This window comes from Silurus meridionalis, chromosome 17 (assembly GCF_014805685.1).
Source record: "Silurus meridionalis isolate SWU-2019-XX chromosome 17, ASM1480568v1, whole genome shotgun sequence".
Taxonomy (NCBI): Eukaryota; Metazoa; Chordata; class Actinopteri; order Siluriformes; family Siluridae; genus Silurus; species Silurus meridionalis.
This window is the reverse complement of record NC_060900.1, coordinates 22,268,729-22,292,583: the sequence shown is the minus strand read 5'-3', so window position 1 is coordinate 22,292,583 and position 23,855 is coordinate 22,268,729. Positions and strand designations below refer to the sequence as shown.

At 36.2% G+C, this 23,855-nt stretch overlaps 2 protein-coding genes across 3 annotated transcripts; both read left to right on the top strand.

Annotated features, from left to right (window-relative positions):
• Window positions 1–378: 378 nt before the first annotated feature.
• On the top strand, window positions 379–8,843 carry unc45b (unc-45 myosin chaperone B). The gene is made up of 20 exons (XM_046870803.1): window positions 379–498; window positions 1,094–1,264; window positions 1,350–1,386; window positions 1,497–1,672; window positions 1,852–1,941; window positions 2,047–2,214; window positions 2,347–2,512; window positions 3,101–3,271; window positions 3,362–3,533; window positions 3,619–3,919; window positions 4,708–4,802; window positions 4,934–5,075; window positions 5,248–5,388; window positions 6,081–6,208; window positions 6,328–6,394; window positions 6,488–6,601; window positions 7,106–7,221; window positions 7,312–7,429; window positions 7,548–7,703; window positions 7,876–8,843. Exons 2-20 carry the CDS (start codon window positions 1,094–1,096, stop codon window positions 8,137–8,139), a joined length of 2,793 nt encoding a protein of 930 aa, XP_046726759.1. The 5' UTR covers window positions 379–498; the 3' UTR covers window positions 8,140–8,843.
• A 127-nt stretch (window positions 8,844–8,970) lies between these two features.
• kif2a (kinesin family member 2a) lies at window positions 8,971–22,411 on the top strand. Of its 2 annotated transcripts, XM_046870804.1 has the most exons (21): window positions 8,971–9,268; window positions 13,562–13,656; window positions 14,589–14,711; window positions 14,884–14,938; window positions 15,049–15,171; window positions 15,649–15,749; window positions 16,023–16,118; window positions 16,247–16,301; window positions 16,539–16,701; window positions 16,800–16,890; window positions 17,037–17,100; window positions 17,222–17,313; window positions 17,501–17,643; window positions 17,755–17,959; window positions 18,166–18,276; window positions 18,419–18,486; window positions 19,733–19,813; window positions 20,517–20,667; window positions 20,822–20,923; window positions 21,147–21,282; window positions 22,030–22,411. In XM_046870804.1, exons 1-21 carry the CDS (start codon window positions 9,208–9,210, stop codon window positions 22,113–22,115), a joined length of 2,202 nt encoding a protein of 733 aa, XP_046726760.1. In that variant the 5' UTR covers window positions 8,971–9,207; the 3' UTR covers window positions 22,116–22,411. The 2 variants fall into 2 exon arrangements, with proteins under 2 accessions (XP_046726760.1, XP_046726761.1); XM_046870805.1 differs by lacking the exon at window positions 19,733–19,813 and having other exon boundaries at window positions 8,974–9,268.
• Window positions 22,412–23,855: the final 1,444 nt, after the last annotated feature.

Sequence of the window (23,855 nt, the reverse complement as noted above, 5' to 3'; positions counted from 1 at the left end):
GAGTGTCCCAGCTGTCACAAGCCGCACCCCCACCCTTGCTACCCCCGCCACTGAAGGGGTAATAGCATGTGCTCCTGATTGCTCAGCTGTCACACCTACACCCTAAATAGACCATATCTGGAACACTCCATTTCTCACTCAATAGGGGTTTGCGTGGTCACCATTTTTCCCTTTCCAAACATTAATTATCACAATATTTTGATTGTCTTGTGCTCTAATTCATTATGTACTTCAGAACAAATAGAAGCAGTGCTAGGAGTTCAAAGCTGAGGTTTCTTGACAAATGGGCTGTCTGATACGTGCTGTGGTCTCCCCCAGTGATGGATGGTTTAGGTCTCCATCCCAGTTGTGTATCAGTCACATAGAGATAAATATAAATGCAACTTGGTGGTCTGTTGCTCTAAGAGTAAAAGTTCATAAAGAGAGCTGCAAGAGAGCACATGGTCAGCCATTGCTGAATTGACACTAACTACAGGAAACTACAGACACCATAAAACGGTATGTGAGTAAATTAATGTTTTCCACAGACTGGAATAGTTTTTATTTGTTTTATCTGTAGTGACTGGAATGGAGCATTAGGATGATAGCTTATCTTTTAAATAATAGACATTACTGGCTTTACCTTAACATTGTGTGACAGTAAAGCCTCCAGGAGGCCAAAGTTTTGCCCATATATGGCATGAGGGTATGGACATTTAAAGTTTGAGATAACAGGGGTGTCTGGCCATTTGCTAAAAACAGTTCAGAAACAGAAGTAAAAGGTAAGTAGTGTGAGTGCAACATAGTATATATATTGTATAATTTATTATTTACAATTTTCTGCATGTTTTTGGAACTAACAGGTTTGAATAAAAAGATTTTAATACATGCTTACAAATGTTTTATATATATCTATGCAATTTATATTGTGCATGTAGCGAGTGGTTTTTTGATATACTTTTAAATGTAATAAAGGTTTTGGGGTTTTTTTTGGTAAATTGGTATATCTCAATATTAGCCAGATATATCAAGGTGGATGTATAGCCAGATATATCAAGGTTTATTTAAGAATACAGAAAAATATACCATTGAAAGCCTGTCTTCATGCATTCAGATGGGAGAGATGGGAGACCCAGTCCAGCTGAAAGATGAAGGTAACATGCACTTCCAGGCAGGAGAGACTGACAAAGCTATTGAGTGCTACACAAAAGCTCTCAAAGTTTGCAAGGACAAGAATTCCCAGGCTGTCATCTACAGAAACAGATCTGCCTGTTTCCTAAAGAAGGTATTTGACAGTATTTCGATGACAACCCTCCACTAATAAATATTTTACCTGTTTTAGATAACTAATCTTGTGTTTTGTATGTTAGGAAAATTATATCAATGCTGCTTCAGATGCCTCCAAAGGTAATAAATGGAGCTATGCCAAAGATTTAAATAAATTATTATTAATGAATATTAATATGCTAAGATTCTGACATTATTTGTCTTTGTTATGTTTTGTTTTGTTGCTGCAGCCATAGATGTGGATGCTTCTGATATCAAAGCTCTTTACAGAAGATGTCAAGCATTAGAAAAACTGGGAAAACTAGATATGGCTTTTAAGGATGTCCAGAGATGTGCAACACTGGAACCTAAAAACAAGACTTTTCTTGAGACTCTCAGGAGACTCGGAACTGAGATCCAACAAAAGGTGAGACTTCCTTATATGCTAGATGTCAAAAACTAAACTAAACTAATCACACTTTTGTTGTATATCAACAATTGGAATATGAACATTCTTCTAAATGCAATTTTTGTGTTTTATGAATTTAACATATTGAGAATCTTTTTTTTATTCTTTATGATATGACAACATTATTTTCTCCACAGCTGAAGACCACCTTCTCTACAGACTCCAGAGTGCAGAATATGTTTGATATCTTGCTGAGTGATGAAGCAGATAAAGATAAGAAAGAAAAGGTGGGAAACTATGTGTTTCTTGGACCATCATACCTTCACCTATAGATAATAAGATTTATTTGAATTTGTTTCTTTGAACTGTAATTCATTATGGTTGGTCTTCAGGCAGCTAATAATCTGATTGTCCTGGCTCGAGAAGATGCCGGCTCAGAGAGAATCTTCCAGAATAATGGAGTGACTTTGCTTTTGCAACTCATTGAGACTGGAAATATTGAGATGATTCTGGCTGCCATTCGGACCTTCTCTGGAATGTGTACAGGCCACCGAGCAAGGGTAAGTAATGCAGGACATGTAGCCAGGTAGACACCTAAGACACCTATATGAGACCTAATATTTAAGAGTGATTATTATAATAATAAGTTAGTATCTTTGAGGTTAATCATGTTGTTTTTTTTGGATATACAGGCCACTGCCATCATCCACATGGTAGGAATTGACAAGCTGTGTAGCATAATGGCCATGGAAAATGAGGAGATTGTTCTAGCAGCATGCAACTTATTCCAGGCCATCTATGACTCCCTGTCTGGAGCAGACAACAGGGTTTATGGCAAAGAGGAGGCCATTGTGCTTGGTAAAAAATAATGAAAATATTTGCTTATGTATTTTAGCCATTGACGGTGGCTCTGTAAAGTTATTATTTAACTGTATTCCATTACTATACTATAATTTAGCTACATCTTATAAAAATGCATACTATTAGCATCTTATGCATATCACACCTGTCATAAGATAAGACTTCCATACATATGTGTGTAAAATATGGTTTCCAGAGAAAATCAGTAATCATTATCTTAAAGGATAAAAGATAGGGGTGTCAAGAACTCTATGATAAGAAATTAATAATTTAGCTAAAACACCCTCTAATTATATTAATGCCCATTTAGAATGTAACTATAACTTCAACATTTGTAACTTTATTTCATTTAAGATGACTATTTGTTTTTATTTGTTTCCTTATCTGTGATTATTTTTCATAATCCTGCCCCTGAGTGTTTCTTGAAATGTCATTATTAAGCTTTTTTATGATTTAGCCTAAGATGGTGGTGGAGGTTTAATGAAACTTCGCTGTCTGCTGATTTTCCTGACACTGAACCATATAAGGTGCAGTATAATCAATAAAATGTGAATTTCTCCTTTTTTTTTACTGTTTGTCCTCAAGACTCAAGCAAGGACTTAAAGACTATTCTTCTCAAACTGCTGGACATGCTTGTCAATAAGAAAGTGTCAGGACATGGACGAGACCAGGCACTTAACCTGCTTAGTAGAAACGTGCCCAGAAAATGCAAGAAAGAGTCGGACAACTCCAGGTCCTTATTTACAATCGACCATGGTTAGTACTACATGATAAAGTGATCTGGATCATGTGAATAGAAAGCTAATGTCTTGGTCTTAATATGTCTATGTTAAATCTCCATCCCAGGCCTAAAGAAGATTCTGAAAGTGTGTGGTCAGGTGCCTGAGCTGCCTGATCAGTTGCCCTTGACTGATAATACACAGCTTATTGCCAGCGTGCTTCTTAACAAGCTTTATGATGACTTGCGATGTGATCCTGAGAGAGAAAACTACAGAGACATCTGTGATGAATACATCAAGTCAGTTGAATATAATGTGAATTATATTGTCATGAATATGAGCTTTCAGTCAGGTCACTTAACCAACTTATAAATCTGTCCACAGGAGCAAATTTGATCCCAATGACATGGACAAAAATATCTATGCCATGAACATTTTGTCAGGCCTGATGCAGGGTCCCTATGAAGTGGGAAACATGCTTGTAGGTCGGCAAGGAGTAATGGAGATGATGGTTGCACTGTGTGGTTCTGAGCGGGAGGTTGATCAGCTTGTAGCCATCGAAGCTCTCATTCATGCCTCCACCAAAATGAGCAGAGCTTCTTTCATCATCACTAATGGAGTGTCTTTGCTTAAGGACATCTACAAGAAGACCAAAAATGAGAAGATCAAAATCAGATCACTTGTGGTAAATCTGCTTTCTGAACTTCTGAAATGAGTGTTGGTCAGATATGTACTTTGTACCTATTAATATACAACATGCTCAATTTGGATCAGTCAGAGCAAAGCAATTCCTAAACAGTGGTTCAGCTGCACAGTTTTTAATTAATGCACTGGTTCTATTTATTAGCATTAATGTTTATTTCTGTTTAAAACAATATGGTCAGGTGTTCTATGAAGAGATGCTTATTTAGCATTTTTGGAAGGAGTCTCCAGTGTTGGTATTTTGTAACACCTGTAATTTAATGTATTCTCACACAATAACATGATAAGCTGTGTTTATTAAAAGTCTTATTCTAGGAAAAAGAAAGGCTACAGAAGAAAAGATTACAGTTTTTAGCTGTTCTAACGTCAATGAAATCAGGAACTAATTTGTTTAATGCACTTTCAGATCCATGGATAAAATTTCAGTCAACAAAATGTCATGTTAGGGTTAGGATTAGCACCCTTACACCTGGCACCTCAATAAATTAAAATGGTTAGCCCTGGGGTATGCAAGGAATAAAGCAGTACAGGTTGCTTTGTCAGGCCACATCATAATTGATTAGTTTTGCATAAGAGCACATCCCAATACAGGCGTTATTCCTTTCTATGTTTCATTATAGACTATAGGCACAATTATATAATCACCATTTCTATACAACACATTAATTTTCACAAATTATTGCTTATGTAATCACAGAGTGCAATCTATTAAACCAATAAATGCTAAATAAACATAATCTGACTAATAATTGTGCATTCTATTCTCTGCAGGGTTTGTGTAAACTGGGCTCTGCTGGAGGTGACGATTATAGCATGAGACAGTTCGCTGAGGGCTCCACTGAAAAACTGGCCAAGCAGTGCAGAAAGTAAGCGCCCTGCTTTCAGGAAATACCAGTGAAATTCTTCAGCAATAAACATGATTTTAGTGAATAATACTTTTATAAAGCATGTTTTGGAGCTTAATAATGATTTAATATTATCAAACACTTGATTTCAGGTGGTTGTGCAACCCCACTCTTGACGTTCGCTCAAGAAAATGGGCGATCGAGGGTTTAGCGTACCTGACCAATGATGCTGATGTGAAAGATGATTTTGTTGAAGATGATCCAGCAATGATGGCCATGTTTGAGCTTGCCAAGGTAGGATAGGACTCAAAACATTTAATGTTTATTTCAAAATAGAAGACATGAGATGACTTCAAAGATGACCAATTTGACACTGTATTGTTCTTTATGCATTAGACGGAATGGTACACTGTTGTGTATCTAAAATCTAAAAATGTACTGTAATGAATTTAACTTCCTCTTATAGTCCACAGATAAAACTATCCTGTATGCTGTTGCCTGTACACTGGTGAACTGCACTAATAGCTACGACAAGAAAGAGATCATTCCTGAGATGGTGCAGCTGGCCAAATTCTCCAAGCAGCACGTCCCTGAGCAGCACCCAAAGGTAATAAACACACCTGAGGCTGGTTTAAAAAGACCAAGTAGCTGTGATAATTACGTGAATAAAAAACTGATAACGCTGTGCATTTGCATGGAGGTCTGGGAAAATCATTCACTGTACAAACCCACTGTGCTGTACATTATAGTCTGACTACTGCACTTTTTCCTTAAACTAAAATGTTTCTCATGTTCATTTAAATCACAAATCAAGTATTCACATATTAAAGTTTGCTTACTTCCATAGGTTCAAAAAGGAGAAAATTACATTCTAAAATTATAGTCTAACTCTAGCTCAGGAGTAATCCAGAGATTTTGACAGTCATTATTTGAATATTTTTTTTATCTGAATTTTTTTGCCTTATGTCTCTTTTAATATGACATCTTGTTTAATGTATGATATTAACCTTGTAAAGAAATGACATGAAGCTAACAAGGGTATAGATTATAAAAACACGATTTCTATAAAAACACATTTTTCACAGATGATTTCACAGTAGTCATCGATATAGTTTGTGTTTATACCACCAGGTTTATTATTTATCATTTATGCTAAATATTTTCAGATTTGTCCATTTGGCTGTTTACAGACAATGATATCCAAAAGGTTTTCCCAGATCACTATGCAGATGTCCTATTATGTCCCTAGCATAATGTGCTATAGTTTCGAGGAAATAATAACACATATTTTAATTTCAGGACAAGAAAGATTTCATTCAGAAGAGAGTGAAAAAGCTCTTGAAAGCTGGAGTGATATCAGCACTGGCTGTTATGGTCAAAGCAGACAGTTCAATTTTGACTGATCAAACCAAGGAAATGCTTGCGAGGTATGGTTTCAAAACTTTGCTTTGCCCTTGTGGTTTGAACTGATCTGACATACTCTATTAGTATACATTTACCCTAAGTCAACACAAGTAAAAATTTTCACTGACTTTTTCATTATTAGGGTGTTTCTTGCTTTGGCTGATGATCCAAAAGATCGTGGAACCATTGTCGCACACGGTGGTGGAAAGGTATAGAAGAAATATCTAATGTTGGGTCTAATGCTGCTTAAATAAACCATGTGTTCAAACAAGATTCTTAATTTTTGTGTTTGATTGGCACAGGCTCTGATTCCTTTGGCCCTAGAGGGAACAGAAACTGGTAAAATAAAAGCTTCCCATGCTCTGGCTAAGATTGCTGCCATCTCCAACCCTGAGATTGCCTTCCCTGGTGAGAGGGTAAGAACATTTTAAACCCTTCTAGTGGGGAATAGAGACATGACAGGTGGGGCGCAATAAATGGCATGATTTATATAAAAAAGATTTTCTGTTCCTTTTGTGGTAATTTTGTTTTTTTTTTTCTATGAAAAATAAATGTCATGCACTCAGAGCAACCACAAAAAAACAACCAAACAATTAGGTCATTAATGGAAATAAATTAAAACAACATCAAACAACTACACTTATTTTCTCTATTTTTGAACTTGATGCTATTTGATGTTATTGATATAAAACTCAAGATTTTAAAAACTAGACATTTTTTAACTTGAAGTATTCATTACTATTTTTGGGGTGAAAGAGGACAGGTGGGGCTTGAAAAGCACCCCCCTAAAGTTGGCAATGGCAGAAAATGTTTGAGAACCACTGCTCTATAGCAACATGCAGAGTCTTGATAGCAATCAAAACAGGTACCTAGGTTCAAATTATGTTTAATATCAATGCTTTTCTCTCGCCTTCTCTCAGATATATGAAGTTGTACGGCCACTGGTGTCCCTGCTAAGCACAGAAAGAGATGGTATTCAGAACTATGAGTCATTAGTGAGTCTCACTAATTTGGCTGCAATAAATGACAAGCTTAGGTGAGTACTGTACATCACAAATTCTAACAAAAATATATACTGACCTTTTTTTTTTAAAATAACCCTATTTCTATTTTGTCCTTGTCTCAGAGTGAAAATTCTGAAGGAAAAGGCTCTTCCAGAGATCGAAAACTACATGTTTGAGGAGCATGAACAAATCCAACTGGCTGCTACACAGTGCATGTGCAATCTTGTGTGTTGTAAAGAGGTGAGCAAGAGGGGTTGGTATGACAGACAGTAATCAATCCTGTATCTAACCTGCTGTCTAAAATAAATGTCTACCACGTCTAGAAAATAGTGAAAAGTGCTTGATCTTGTCTTGACAGGTTCAGCAAAGATATCTGGAAGATGGTAATGATAAGCTGAAGCTCCTCATACTGCTTTGTGGTGAGGATGACGAAAAACTACAGATAGCAGCAGCTGGTGGTTTGGCCATGATCACGGCAGCTGAAAAGAAGCTGTGTGTCAAGATGACCAAAGTGGTATGTACGATGATCCATGACCTTAACAGTATAACTGAGCAATTTAGAGCAAAAAAATTACATACAAATGGTAGTCAACTACTGTGTAAAATGTAGACACCATACATGCATGGGTGACAGACTTGTTGATTCAGTGCTCTGCTTCATCTTTGTTAACCTTTTTAAATGGCAGACTGAGCAGTGGCTTGAGATCCTTCAGAGGCTCTGTATCCATGACAATCTTCAAATCCAGCACCGAGGCATTGTGATCATCTTTAACATGCTGGACGCTGATGCAGAGTTGGCTAAGAAGCTAATGGAGACTGAGATACTGGAGATCCTTACCTACATCGCAAAAATGGAGGACAATCCCAAGAAACAAGAAGCAATTGATGCAGCACGTGCATGCCTGTCCAAAGCCATGGATCTTGGCTTTATCAAGCCTTTCACACAATAAGACAGGAAAACTGGTTCATTAAGATTTGTAATTATAATAATGGCAGAATGGTGTGCTTTTGAGCAGTGGTGTGTATAGATTTTTAGACATGGGTTGGGAAAGGGGTGCGGGGGCAATAATATAACACTCTTTTATGATTATTATTTGTCATACTGTATAAGATACTCATAAGATATACATTCTTGGCTGAATTTAATAGCAGATGCTTCTGTACTGTGTTCTCCGTCTCTGATTATATGATGAAGATTCTATCAGACCTATGATTATAAAAAATGATCAAAAGGAAATCTCCTGAAAAATTTTGTAAAAGTTAGCTTGAAAAAATAAGATTAGTTTTTCTAAAGCCGATTTAAAGGGCGAATTATATATGGTTCATTTTTATATTTCTAAATCTCTGATGTGTTACTTAGTTAGCTGCATAACATTACCATAGTTGTTTGCTATACATTTTCCTATTGCCTATAAGGGTTTTGGCCTTCAATGCTACAAAAGTTGGACATAATTCTGCATTAATTGACTAATAGAACATTCAAGTTAGGGTTAGACCTTTTTCTAGGATAGCAGCTGCACCCTGTGGCAGCCATAAGGTCGTGCCTCTGCCTCTGACACTGCTCTGCTTTCTGGGAAAGTGTCAGTATTGCATGATTTTTTTTGTTCACTGTTTTAACTGCTTTTATTTTTGTTTGTTTTTTATTGTAGGTCTGTATTTGACATATGTTTATTTAAAAAAAAAATACAGATTTTTGACAAAAACAAATGTGGTTTGTGCATCTTTTTCACTGCATCTGCACACACAGTAGAGTGAAGTTCTGTGTTCAGTTTATTACAGTACAATTCAGTTCGGTTCGGTTCAGTACAATACAATACGTTTGAGTACAATTCAGTTCTGCTCCAAGCATAGCGTCACCGAAGTTGAGCGAGACGAGCATGCGCACTGGCACTTCGCCTCTTTTCTCCCTGCCTCTGGCCGCCTTCCCGCCTCAAAGCGACTCGGAACAAATGTGAACATTTCAAACAAAAACACCGGCTCATCTGTCGCGCTCGCTCTCGTCTCGTCTACGGGGAACCATGGCGGTGAACTTCGGTAAAATTGTCGTAGGCATTTACGTAGAGATAAAACGGAGTGACGGTGAGTTCACTAGTTAAGTTATTTCTCCTTTTTATAAGCTGAGGTAGGTTGTAACGAGCTATGAACGGTTAGTCATTTTTTGCTTCGCCCAGCTAGCATTGGCTAGGGTAAGTGCTAGTAATGCTAGCATTAGCAAGCCGACAAGCCTTTTATATGAACTAGTGCCACTTTGTTGACTAGCCTGCGTTCTACATCTCTGTTGCTGTGGTAGTTAAGCTAACGACCTACATTCCTAGCGCAGTCAACACAGCAACGGTTGCTAAGCTAAGCTGACTAGCCTGTGCGTTGACTTAGTGATCATGTCTACCAAAGACGTATTAGAGTAGTACAGTCATTTTCTCTATAGACTTTGACCAATAATTGTATTCACCACCTTTGAATTTCTGAGTGCCAATGTTCATCATTTACACAAAACACCCAGAAATGGTAAGGTTGGGTTACACAGCTGTCTTTCCAGAGCTTCCTGTCAGAAGTTAGGCATTAACTAGCTAGTTTTTTTTTTACTAACCCGTGTGACCTCGTTTATCATTGCTTTTAACACATAGCCCTCTTTTTTAATGACATCCTAGTCAAAAGTAAGTATCAATCTAGCATGATGAATGAGGAACACAAGTCCATCAGCTGGACGTCCTTTAGGTAACCACTTCATTTACTAACACACATGACACGACTGGTTTAACAAAACCAGTAGGTTTAGGGCCAGCTCTTCTACAACCATCACCATACAGCACTCTACACTACACTTCTAGGGCACTCATGGCTCTAATGTTTTACTGATTTTACTGCCAGTAATCATTAAGGAGTTCAGCTGCAACCTGTACATTCTGTCATTTCCATATAATTATAGGCATATATAATTGATTGCACAATGCATAATATGAATTCATATGCATAATAATTCATTGCATAGCCTAGATCATCTTCTACATGTCTGTGTATCATCTGTATATTCACTGTAGGTGCATAGAATGTGCGCGCGCGTTTGTGTGTACTAGGGCTGTCAAAATTAACGCGTTACGCAAATATTTACTTTACCGCCACTAATTGTATTAAAGCGGCACGAATTTCTGTTTGACCATTTTTAATAAAAATATAAATAAATATCAAAGAGGGGAAATTTAAATCTTCAATGTATAACACATATTTATTCACAATGTCCTTTCTTTACTCAGATATATATAAAAAAAAGTTTAATCGCTAAACATTTGTTTTGTTGATGCTCCCAAGTCTCAAATAAAGCACCAAAATCCGCTATGATACACACATCTGGCAATTAAAACCGTCCAACCAACGTTCAGTGTGGTGTCCTGATTATCAATGTAATAAAAAACACCATAATTACTTTAAAACATTCACATATATTTTGTCTTTGTGCTTTATGTTGAGTATGGTTTCACTAATAATAAACATACATTTGCATAATGCATCGATATTTGTCTATGCCCATGTTGATTTGAGTATTAAAAACTTATAAACATACACACACACACATACGTATGTATGTGTATGTATATGTATGGAGAATGTAAAGTTTGGAGCTGAACTACATGATGATTATTGGCAGTAAAATCAGTAAAGCATCAGTGTCCTAGCAGTGTAGTGTAGAGTTCAGTAGGGTGATAATAGTTGAAAATAGCTAGTTGAAATGTATGTTACAGCAGCTATATATAGCTAGATAGAACTTACACACACACACACACATATATATATATATATATATATATATATATATATATATATATATATATATATATATATATATATATATATATATATATACACACACACACACACACGTGTGTGTGTGTGTGTGTATATATATATATATATATATATATACACACACACACACACACACGTGTGTGTGTGTGTGTGTGTATATGTATGTGTATGTATATGTGTGTGTAAGTTGTATTTAGCTATATAGCTGCTGTAACATAAGTGAGATTAAGCACTAACCTGTCTAACCTGATGCATGCTCCACAAAAATAACTAACTATAAATTGTTAAAAATCATGACGTGTCATTCCTTCATAAATGATTTTTCTAAAATAAATTTCCTCTCATTTGATGAGGGCTGTAACTATCGATTATTTTAGTAATCAAGTATTCTATCAAATTTTTTTTTATATATATAAAGAGCAATAATATAAACAAGAGAAAATAAGACAGGTCTCTTAACATAACATCTTTCAGTTAACATTATATAACTAAGAAAGATTAAGTTTTTTTTTTCCCTGAAAGTGCATACAAGAATATCTGTGAAAGCTAAACTCATTTAGTGCATTTAATTGCCATGTTACATCTAAATACAAATATGTAAATAAAAAATAAATATATTACAATACATTTCAGATTATTTCAAAAAAGTAAACGCACTGTTCAGTGTTTGGAACTTTGGAAACTTTCTGTTGTTTTCGTTGGCCTGAATCTGTGGAAGCCTGTTTTTGCCACAGAAAACAGACTTTTTTCTTGTAATTCTATTTTTTTCTAACAATTATGCCTTTTTTTCTCGTGACTGCCACTTCGTTTTATTTTTGGTGCATCCACCTTTACCCATGCTGCCTGCCTGGAGTTTGAAGCTGTTGGTGTATGAACGATGCCAACTCAGCTTCATCTGTCTTGTTCCGTCTTCTCCAGAACTGATTGTTAGTTCTCTTTGGATTGGAGGCTTAGTTTGATACCATGCGATTCTATTGATTTGTAGTCTTTTTCATTTTCAATGTGTAAAGCTTTCTGGCACTACAGAGGGGGTGACACTGCTTGATTGGCTAAAATATAATGTGGGAATTGTGAGAAATAAAGTCGCAAATTTTTACAAGGGGGAAAAAACTTGCAAGTTGCAAGAAAAAACTCGGAATTTCAATAAAGAAAGCCGGAATTAGGAAAACTTTTTTTTAACGTGGCGGAAATAGGGTTCCATATGAATCTTCTCGTCGCCCCTCGCTGTATCCTCTATTTTTCATTCTGCAGTGTCGTCTGTGTTTAAATGTCCAGAGCGCTCTAGAGTTTAGCGGGTGGTGCACCAGTAATAATGGTCCATGGGGAAACACAATGCTTTGTGTGTGGTTAAATAGATTAAACAAAGCAAATAATTTGCCTTAATAATTTTTATAAAAAAAAAAAAACTCAAATTACTTGAGAAATTGTTGCAGACCTACTTTGAATACTTACTTTGAATACTTTCCCTTTTTTGTTTATTTTATATGTATAACGAGGAGATTAGATCCTAATGTGTTTTATTGTTTGTTGGTTAATAAGTGGTTTGGCCAATAAGTGAGATCCTATTCACTGGTGCAAAATTATTGTTTTTGTTAATATTATTAATATCATTATTATTATTATTATTATTATTATTATGACAGCAGGTTTGGCATGGGGATATTTTTGCAAATAATACATCAATACTCTGATAGAGTAGTGTCTGGTCTACAAACAATTTCTACCTCACATATAGTGTTTCTGGAAGAGGGAAAATACTTTTCCACAATGCACATTTATCGCCTGTATTAAATATTAAAATGTGTTTTTTAATAGTGATTTGCTTAATAGGGAAAATGGAGCTGGCTTTTTTGTGTGACAGTTTTTCAAAAATGCATATTATAGTGTGTTTAACCCTGTATTATCATGTTATTGTATTAGTAACATTAATTGCTGTTTGTCCAGTATCTGACAGATTCTTTCATCTGGTGAAAGAAAGTTCTTAAAACTTTACACATAATTTAGAGCATTGGATTCTTTCATGTGAAGTGTCTGTATGATTCTTATTGTCTTGTTTGTTGATGACATGCCCTTTAAAACAAACCAATGTTAAGACAGAGGCAGCGTTTAAAGACTCGTCTTACAGGAGAGGTCACAGTGTAAACACTTGAAAAGGTCTTATATAATGTACTTTTTTGTACCTTGTTTTTCATTTCTAATTTTGTTGTTAGCTTTTGTACTACTAATAAATAAATAAATAAATAATTATAAACGAGATCCCCCCCCAGATATTTTGTAAGATATTGTAGATACTCTTAGAACACTATTGTTACTGCTATTAAATAATTACACAGTGAGTGAGATGGCTTTTAATAATGAATCAGAGACAAGGCTGTTTCCTCAATAGTGACAATTACATAAGAAATGTTCTGAAAACATCAGACATTTTTTCCAAGATCAGACTTAGCTTTGTTTCTAGATGATCTTAAATAGCATATCTGTTGTTAGGGATGTGTAAAATATGTATACAGAGTTTCTTGTGCAACATTTTCCAAATATTCACCTCTCAGCATTATTTTGGTTTTATTGCAGGACGAATACATCAGGCCATGGTAACGTCTTTAAATGAAGATAACGAAAGTGTTACTGTTGAGTGGATCGAAAATGGAGACACAAAAGGAAAAGAGGTAAGTCTTAAGGTCTTGTGTAAGCTTATAACACTCAGCAATGTATGGAAGAACAGAGCCAGTGTTCAGAGGCCGGATGAGGACAACAAGCTGCACTGCACAAAAGTGCTCATTGTGCTCTGCAAACACTGATGCCATTTTCATGTATACAATAAAAATGTAAAAAATAAATAATAAAAGTAAATGAACAAATTATATCCTAGTTGTGTTTGAAAATTATAATCCGGAGACAAAGATTTCTCTAAAATATTTAAGCACTTAGATGAGAACCTGAAGTTTAGTAACCAAAAAAAAAAAGAGTACAACTTTTGTGTGTTCTGGCCTAAATGCCATAAAAAATCATCTTAAAAAGACATACAATATACAGTGCAATTATAGATATGAGGATTGTGGGTTTTGCTCAAGGATTATTTGTTGGATCTGTGGCAGGCCTGAGTATGTTTATATCTATACATACAGAATATTTATTGTTGGACATGAAGAGATCAGCCAAGTGTGATTGTATAAAAAAAAATTGCAAAAATTATGACCATATAGATTTTTTACTATAAGGGGCAACTCAAGTAAATATTGACATTTTTAATGCAGTTTTGACATGTTTGCTAAAAGTATTTTGACAATAATCGCTGTATGATAAGGTATTTTCAGAGGACAGTAAATCTATACTGCTATACAAGCTGCATATTGACTACTTTAATATATATCCATATATATTTCTATGGTGTTGTCCCTTGAGAAGATATGCTAAAATGGTTGCTAAATTGTGAGGGGTGTACTCACTTTTTTGAGATACTGCAAATTAACCATTCTTCCTCATTTGTACTGCATACTGTGTTTCCACAAGGCCAGTGTTAGTTTCATTTGAAAGAAATCAGGAATTTAGGTTGGGGTACAAAATGGATAAAAAAAATCTGTCTTTTCTCTTTAAACAGATTGATCTAGAGTGTATATTTTCACTAAACCCAGATGTTGCTCTAGAGGAGGAGATATCTCTGAGCCCTGTAACACCACCTCCACCCACCCCAACTTCTATGAAGGTCAACAAGTTACCCAAAGTTAGTATGAACCATCCAAGCATGATATCAAACTTGCCTTTCATATTAATCATAATGTCTCAGGTGAAGCGTTTTTTTTTTTTTTAGTTTTTATAATTAATGCTCAAACCTAAGACATTCGCTTCACTTTATCTTTAAAAACTTACTTTAGTTTTTTTTTTTTGCTATGTAGAATCGAAGGACAATTGCTCCTGGAAGGGCTGAGGTCCCATCCAGAGACAATAGAGGTATGATTGTCTGTGTGGCTCTCAGACTAAGTAAGGTAGTGTTTTAATTGTTAGGTGTATAACCATTGCTCACTAAAGTTTGTCTGTGCGCGTGTGTGTTATGCTTTCAGTTGGATCAACTCGGGCGCGTCCTGCCCAGCAGCAGCCAGAGCCAGCACTCCCTCCACCTGCTCAGCAACCAGCCCAAACTTTACAGTCCCAAACACAACAGAGCCAACAACAGCAGCAGAATGGTAATCACACACCACTGATTAAAATAGCACTGTTCTTGACACATAATGGCCTCCAGTGGAGTGGATTGTACTGCATCTTTACAAGTCTTTTTCTAATATTACTTTTCAGACCATTTTGGCTTTCACAACCTAAAGTTCAACACCTCAAAATAAGCTTCATGTGGTGTCTTTCCTGATTTGCTATGGTTTTGTTGTACATTTTTACAGCTTTGTAGATAGATAAATTCTGCAACAAGATTTCAACGAGAAATGTTATTTACTCTTATACTTGTCCTTCCAGTTGGTAGTGATTTGTACTCCCTGAATTATTTGAATTAATAAACCATTTTAGTATTTGATTAGTTGTTCCCTAATGCTGAATCTTTAGAAGTGTAGGCACAGAAACAGAGAGAAAAGAGGAAAAGATCCTTTTACAAAGGAAGTGAATTATGCTATTGTTTAGTCAGGTTTGTCTGACTGTATTGTAATGTTTGGCAGCAAGGAGGAAGTCCAACTGCGTGAAGGAGGTGGAGAAACTGCAGGAGAAGAGAGAGAGGCGGCGACTGCAGCAGCAAGAGCTAAGGGAGAAGAGAGCGCAGGTCATTGCAAGCCTGTGACTTTCAAAATTCAATCACAATGTTGCATAGATTATCATGTCTTTTTTTGACATAGTAAATTGAGTACTACACATGTACATAAAAACCTTAGGGCAAAGTGTGTGTATTATTTGTCCTGTGTTTGGTTATTAATATATTTATTTATATTAAAGAGTTTTGCAATTATTAATTCTGGATAGGGGAGCTGGTTATACATTCAGCTTCTATACAAGTGGTTATACCTCTGATTTTTTTCATGATTGATGCTCTTTGAAGGAGGTGGACACGACAATCCCCAATTATGAAATAATGCAGATGATCAGAGACTTTAGGGCAAGCCTGGATTACAGACCATTAACCACAGCTGACTTGGTGAGTTACATTATTTAATTTTCCATTAATATTTGGCAAATCTTTTATCAAAGTTTTATTTACTGTGCTGATTTAAAAAAATGGTGGTATTGTAGCTGCAGTAGTAAAGATACCCTTAATGTTGGCAGATTGAAGATCACCGAATATGTGTTTGTGTGAGGAAACGCCCTCTTAACAAAAAAGGTACAATACATTTTTGCATATTTTCTGAATTGTTAATATTATCATAATGTGGCCTGTAATTTTCTTTAATTTTGTTATGACTCAACTTCAGCGATTGTTTTAGGTTCAAGATATTGTAACCAATTCTAAAGACTAGGAAAATAAAACTCAAAGTATATAAAATAAAGCCTAAATGCAACAGATGTCTTACAAATTAGTGATTGTGAGGTGAGCTATGGTGTGTCTCATTTGTTGTAGAATCTACTGCAAAGGAGCTAGATGTTATCACCATCCCAAGTAAAGATGTCGTCATGGTCCACGAGCCTAAGCAGAAAGTGGACCTCACCAGGTACCTAGAGAATCAAACCTTCCGGTTCGATTATGCCTTTGATGAAAGTTCGGCGAATGAAATGGTTTACAGGTTTGTATTTGTTTTCAAACCTTCATCTTAGTCTGCTAGTGATGAGAGCTTGTTGCTGTCTAGGGTGGAAATGTAAATTAAGGAGTTCTTCTGTGCAGGTTTACAGCAAGACCATTGGTGGAAACCATCTTCGATAGAGGAATGGCTACATGCTTTGCATATGGCCAAACTGGAAGTGGAAAAACACATGTGAGGGAAAAAAAAAGCATTCTATGATAGGTTCTTAATTTAAATATATCTTTTTTTTTTTTTAAGACTACTACCCATCACATATTAAAGAAAAACATATCCTTCAGCATAAAGTTTACACTGATGCTTTTGTTTTGTTTTTTTAGACCATGGGTGGAGATTTTTCAGGAAAGAACCAGGACTGTTCAAAAGGAATCTATGCATTAGCTGGTAAATGTTTAACAATTTGCAACTTCTTCTAAGATTTTAAAATCTTTTAAAAATTAATGAATAAGTTCAGTTTTAGCACTTTTAAAAATTTGGTTTATTTTGCTGCTTCTCCTCCATGCAGCTCGTGATGTTTTTCTCATGCTTAAGAAGCCCAACTACAAGAAGATGGATCTTCAAGTTTATGCAACTTTTTTTGAAATTTACAGTGGAAAGGCAAGTGACTTAAAAAGGACTTACTTCTGGTCAATCTGCAGAAAACAGTGCTTTAGACATTGAAAGGCAATTCTTAATTGGTTATTAAAGGCTTAGAGGATGTGCAATATCGGTTTATAAGTGCATATATTTCATACTTTATGTGGCCCAAGTGACTTACTTGTGCATATCTTGGTGCTGTGCCCAGGTGTTTGACTTGCTGAACCGTAAAGCAAAGCTGCGTGTACTTGAAGACGGGAAACAGCAGGTGCAAGTGGTTGGGCTGCAGGAGAGGGAGGTCAGATGCACTGAAGATGTCCTTAAGCTTATTGAGGTTGGAAATAGCTGCAGGTAATGATATAGAAAAGTCTAATACTCTATCTTGTAAAAAAAAAAAAAAAAACTTTTTACTTATTCATTGTAAACTGGTAATTATTATTTTTTTAACCTTTCGATCCCCAGAACGTCAGGACAGACCTCTGCCAACGCTCACTCGTCCCGCAGCCATGCTGTCTTCCAAATTATTCTACGCAGGAAGGGGAAGATGCATGGAAAGTTTTCATTGATTGATCTGGCAGGGAATGAGCGTGGTGCTGATACATCCAGCGCTGATCGGCAGACAAGACTGGAGGGAGCAGAGATCAACAAGAGTCTGCTTGCACTGAAGGTCATTCAGTTACCAGAGAGAAGTACAGTTACATTCAGAGCCAGAACCTATTTATAAGAAAATTCAGGACACTGATTTTGATTCATTCAAAATTATTAGATTGTGTTTTCCTGATTTATTAAATGCTAAATTTGAGAATTGGCATATATATTTGAAAGCACCTTGAGATGGTGTCTAAAATGGGTGGTGTCTTTGTCTTCATTAAGGAGTGTATCAGAGCCCTGGGACGGAACAAACCACACACACCGTTCAGAGCCAGCAAACTTACACAAGTTCTTAGAGACTCATTCATCGGAGAGAACTCAAGGACATGCATGGTGAATAGCCAATTTTTTTTCATTAACACAACTCTGTTTTTTATTTAGTGGAACCCTGTTTATTTATTTATTTTTTTTGACAGCTCTTGATTAGAATTTAATTTATAAATTATTCTAAATAATTATCTTTTTTTCTGATTAGATTGCCACCATCTCTCCTGGAATGGCTTCCTGTGAAAACACTTTGAACACACTACGATATGCCAACAGGTAAAAATTTGTGCTGTACGATTAATTGTATCACAATCGCGATGTCACCTTGTGCGATTATATGATGGCAAACGTTGCGTTTTTTAATTAAATAAATAAGTGCATGTGTGGACACATTTTCTGAGAATAGTTTGCAGATTTTTCGCACCACTAACTAAACAAAAAAAGAATGATAGTCTCAGTTTAGGCAGTGCATGTATGTGGTCGCGTGACTTTCCGGAGCGCAGTGCGGAGGCCATGTAAAGATGGTTGCCGAGCAGACCGACACTGAACTGGAAGCCAAAAAATCTTGATGTACTGTGCAAGATTTGCTAAATTAAAGTTGACAAATCTGTAACTGATCGCACTGGGCACTGGTTCCGGGTTGGAAGAAAGAGACGACAGGCAATGGTTCCACAGACAAAGCTTTCTTTTATTTTTAATTAACTTTTGTGTTGCCGTTTTCCTTTCCTCGTACTCAAGCCGGGGGACACACCCATTCGCAGTAACGTAAATCTTTCCTCGAAGGGGCACACGCGGATTGGCGCACCTTTACCTGGCAACCTCCACTTTCCCACGCACATCCCCGTGGCTCTGCACTCCCACCACAATGCTCCACTCCCACACCACACTAATAATTAGCAATTTTCTATTAAAAAAAAAAAAGTTTAAACACATTTAATAATAACGATTGCAAAATGACCTGAATTCAAAACAGGGCAGTGACGGGACATATCCTGTTTGTTTGGGCAAAATATATCATATCTTATTTTTGTGAAAACGTATATTTATTTATTTATTCTTATTTAATTCTGCTGTTCTTTGTTATTTCGTTAAAAAATGATTCATTTTAAAATCCTTTATATTTTCACAAATACACATTTCAGCATTATCACTAATCTGTATGCAATTTTATTGATAACCAATCAAGTGGACTCACGATACCATTTATTATATTGCAATATTGACCAAAATAATTGCAACGTGACATTTTTCCCCAAGTCTTGCAGCCCTAGTAATGCAATCTCTTTATTTTTCTACATGTGTAGTAATTACTGAATTTCACATTTAGTCGGTTGTCTTTATTTATGAAATACAATCAAGTGAACATTTTTTTTTTTTTTTATTCTTTATATACTGAAATAGTTTATTAAGAGACATAATTTGGGTTAAAAAGGAAAATGGTTTTGTTCTTACTCTTTCTGATCTGCTTACTGCTCTCTCTTTCTCTTTACTTATCTTTCCTGCTTATTCATTGCTGCTTCAGAGTAAAGGAGTTCGGGATTAGTCCCTCAGATATCCCGTTTTCTCAGGGAGGAAGTCGCTCTGGGCTCTCTCCTACTTGCGAGTATGAGCACAAGCTTATTTATCCAGCTTCCCATCCTCCTTATACAGCAGATGCACATTCAGAATTTGACCCATGATGCATGAGAAGAAGCTTACACCTTCATGCTAGTCATATGCATAAATAACACGCACGGCCTCCCATTAGAGCATTTACAAATGCCACTTCTCCCTCTCATTCTGAGTGGTTTGTTTGGTGAATATTTTTCATCAGCTGCCTTCTCCCTATTATTAATCTGCTTTCATTTCAATTTCTAACCATGGTCATGTGCGCTGTGCCTTTGTTTAGAGCATTAAAGCATCAAATGTAATGACACCATAAGCAGTAAGATAAGCAGTGGGAATCTAGGTATTGATTTGTGTCGATTAGTGTCAAATCAGTGTGCATATATACATAATGGTTCTTCTTTATGCACCTTGATGCATTTTAGATTTCTACAGATTTTCTTTTTCAAATACAACCACTTCCTTTTTTCAGCATGCTATTATTTGTTACTAGGCTTGGTGTTTTTTCTATTAGAACACATTTCATGCTTCAATATTATAATAATTATTATTATATTTACGTATTTAAGGGGAAGGGTATGCTATCTGCTGCTTTAGTCACCTAACAGTGGTATCTGGCCTAGTACCAGCAGACCAATTTAATTGGTTTGCTGGTTTGATCTAGCAGACCAATTTGAGCATGCTTTCTTTCATTCGCATAGAGTGAAGGAGCTGACTGTGGACCCAAACGCCATGGCTGAAGGAGTCCGAGCCAACATTAATGCTATCACCCAGCTGGACATTATGGAAGAGGAGTGGGATTTGAGCTGCTCCCCTCAGAGAGATGACCTCAAGCTACTCTGTGAACAGAATGTATGGAACAGACTAAAGATTACTTACTCAGAAACCACTACTAAAAAAATCAACGTATTTAATGTTTCAAAGAAAAACTAAGTGCTATTAGTAATTTTAATAATTATTCATTTTTGCTTGCAGTAAAATAGTTTTGATTTTTTTTTTCTTTCAGGAAGAGGAAGTGTCTCCACAGCTGTTCACCTTTCATGAGGTGGTGTCCCAGCTGGTAGAGATGGAGGAGCAGGTCTTGGAGGATCACCGAGTAGTGTTACAGGTGACCTTCTACACGTTTATACTAAGAGCTAAAAAAAAAAAAAAAAAAAAAGGCTATGTTTCGATGTTTCTTTTTTGATTAATATATCTCCATAGTGTGAAATGTGTGTTTATTATTTTGCTTTACTGGTCATTTCATGCAAGTTTTTCTTTTAAATTATCTTCAGTTAAATTTTCTGTTGTTACCTGTGTGTGTTTAATGGTGCGTGCATATCTGTGTCCAGGAGTCGATTAGGTGGCTGGAGGATGAGAAGATTCTGCTGGAGATGACTGAGGAAGTGGATTATGATGTCGACTCCTACTCCACCCAGCTCCAGCAGATACTTGACCAGAAGATTGATGTCCTGATTGAACTCCGAGGTAACTGAAATCTGGAAATCCTCAGATCGTTCTTTTAGATTTTTGCTGATAACAGGCATTAATCACGTTTAAGTTTTGTTTTTTTCTTCAAAATATACTTAGGTTAATAAAGGGCTGAAGCTCCTGGGAACATAAATCTGTAATGACTTTTTAATTATGATTAACATGGCCTTGTGGGCACAAATGATTGCATACAGTTTAGTTAACTGTGAAAATAACTACCAAAATACCAGTAAATCAGCCAACTGTAACTGTATACATGTACTTCACTAGACCTTCAGAACTAGTACTTCAAATCAAACAGCAGGTGGCATCAGTGATTTGCCTCGAGGCTGCTCTTGTACTGTATAATGACTGCAGACTTCTTAGCTATTCCAGCACAGACGAACCTGGAAAAACTCTGGATTTTGCTGTTAGTTCCAGCAATCGGTGCAGATTAATTGATAAAACCGATGAATCGGTCGACCTCTGCTTATAATCACCACATAGCTTTTATAAATACTGCACATTCATGTAGACTAATTAGTAAAAGATTACTTAAGACCACCTATTAACATTAGCTCTCTGATATATCAGTACCTGTTTGCAGCATCATTCATAACTATGATTGACACGACAGCCTGGGAGACTTAAGTTCATTAGAGCTTAGAATATGATGATTATTTTTATTTTTAAATAAAACATTTTCACAATCATCCACCTTTCATACTATGAAAATATCTAATGGTATGTCCTTTTATCTGACAGATAAAGTGAGGTCATTCCGCTCAGCCTTGCAGGAAGAGGAACAAGCGAGTAAGCAGATCAATCCCAAGAGGCCTCGGGCTCTGTAAACTGGGACTAAGGTCTCAGGCACAAGCATAATGGCTAGACACTTGGCAAAGTTGCAGCAGTTTCAGCAAAATACCAAATAACTGTAATGTCTGTCCGTGCTATACGACTTGCTAGTGTCCAGCAGAGTTTCTCTGAATATGAATGTGTCTGTTTGACTCACATATGAAATATTCAAAACATTAGCTCATTGCATTGATGTACTGCCCTGCTTTAAGTGGACTGCTGATCTTCAAGCAATGTCTGTCAGAAGCTGCAACCGTGCCCATCTACTAATAAAACATCTCATACAAAATTACACTGAATAACGTTTTGAAGATCAGCATGTGCCTTAAGACAGCTGTACAAGCACAGCCATTCACATAAGCAAGTGGGATTAGCATTTTTGTTCCTATGCTTTCTGAAGTGAATCTCTGACATAGACTTGGGAAATTGATTTCTTTTGTATTTGATTTGTATTTATTTACTTTTTTTGTTTAGGTAAATGGCTGTTAAATACATGTTCCATTTTTAGGGTCTTTACCACCACCTTTATTTGATGCCGTCCTGAACTGAATGCATGTGCTTTTAGTAACCTGCTCCACATTCTCCATTACCAGCATGGCAGACCAGTTGCACTTCGTTTAAGTTGTATTAATCTATCATCATCTTTCGTATGGTCAGTTATATCCTTTAGTGTTTGTCACACTGTTGAACTTAAATTGTCTAAATGAATGCCCTCGTGGAGGCTGCTGCTACTCTGGGGTGCGAGTAGATCTGTATTCGTTAAATAATACTGAAGTTTGTTCTTTCTCTGTTTTGCTAGTGTGTTGTCCTCTTACATTTTTTTTTACTCTGTGCTGTGGCACTTTTTAAACAGCTGCAGAAATCTTTGTGCATTAGCTGTGTCTAGAAAACCTAGGTCTACCATTTTTCTACTTTCAGAAAAAAAGATATTTCGGACAGATCCTGTCATCACTTCTGTTGTTTTCACTGTTGGCACCAAACTCTGGTGGTGACACATAAACTGACGTGACAAGAATATTATGATATTTGTAAAGTTTGCAGTGTAACAGCTGGCGCTTTTCTTTTAGAGCCTCAGGAGAGTGGGACAGTGCAGGTACAGACAAATCCAGACCCAACCTCATTGGAGCCAAGCACTAGGAGGACAAGTTTAGAACCAGGTAGTCAGAAAGACAAGACTAGCTATACTGTTAAAAAGAAGTGATGTACATAGTATTTTAAGATAAAAACCCAATGTGTTTGCTTCATAAAAGATTGTTATATTTGGAAGGGGAAAATTTGAAACACATAAATGCACTAATCTTATGTAAGCAAAGATGACCGCAACATTAGTCAGTATTTTGAATTGTATGTGGGGTACACATGCATTGGTACCAGTACTTAGTACAGGTATTGAGAATTTGAGGCTACTGCCAATGCTATGAAAGTTCTTAAGCTTTATGTACAATACACCTGAAATCATCCTATAAAGCATTTTAACAATCTAAGACATTTACCCAAAAGGTTTGTTTCCAGACGGTGGCTAAATGACAGGAAGAAACCAACACGAGTCTTCGTGCAGCTTGTTAAGAGGTATAAGGGTTCCAGGGACCAGAGTTCCTCTTTTATGAAAGCAACAGAAGTATATTAACTGTATCATCTTTTTTTAAGATAGGAAAAAAATCTATTGTTTGTGGTTAGAGGTTCAGCTTTTCCTGATACTCTTCCTGATCCAGAGAATTCTTAATCTCCTCTCGTAG

Excerpts from the sequence above, each read along its gene's own strand:
- kif2a (XM_046870804.1), top strand. The coding sequence starts at position 9,208 with ATGGCGGTGAACTTCGGTAAAATTGTCGTAGGCATTTACGTAGAGATA. Across the intron at positions 16,119-16,246 it reads CATTAACCACAGCTGACTTG|ATTGAAGATCACCGAATATG; the intron begins GTGAGTTACATT and ends TAATGTTGGCAG. Across the intron at positions 20,924-21,146 it reads ATCACCGAGTAGTGTTACAG|GAGTCGATTAGGTGGCTGGA; the intron begins GTGACCTTCTAC and ends ATCTGTGTCCAG.
- unc45b (XM_046870803.1), top strand. The coding sequence starts at position 1,094 with ATGGGAGAGATGGGAGACCCAGTCCAGCTGAAAGATGAAGGTAACATG. Across the intron at positions 1,673-1,851 it reads GAACTGAGATCCAACAAAAG|CTGAAGACCACCTTCTCTAC; the intron begins GTGAGACTTCCT and ends TTTTCTCCACAG. Across the intron at positions 6,395-6,487 it reads TCGCACACGGTGGTGGAAAG|GCTCTGATTCCTTTGGCCCT; the intron begins GTATAGAAGAAA and ends TGATTGGCACAG.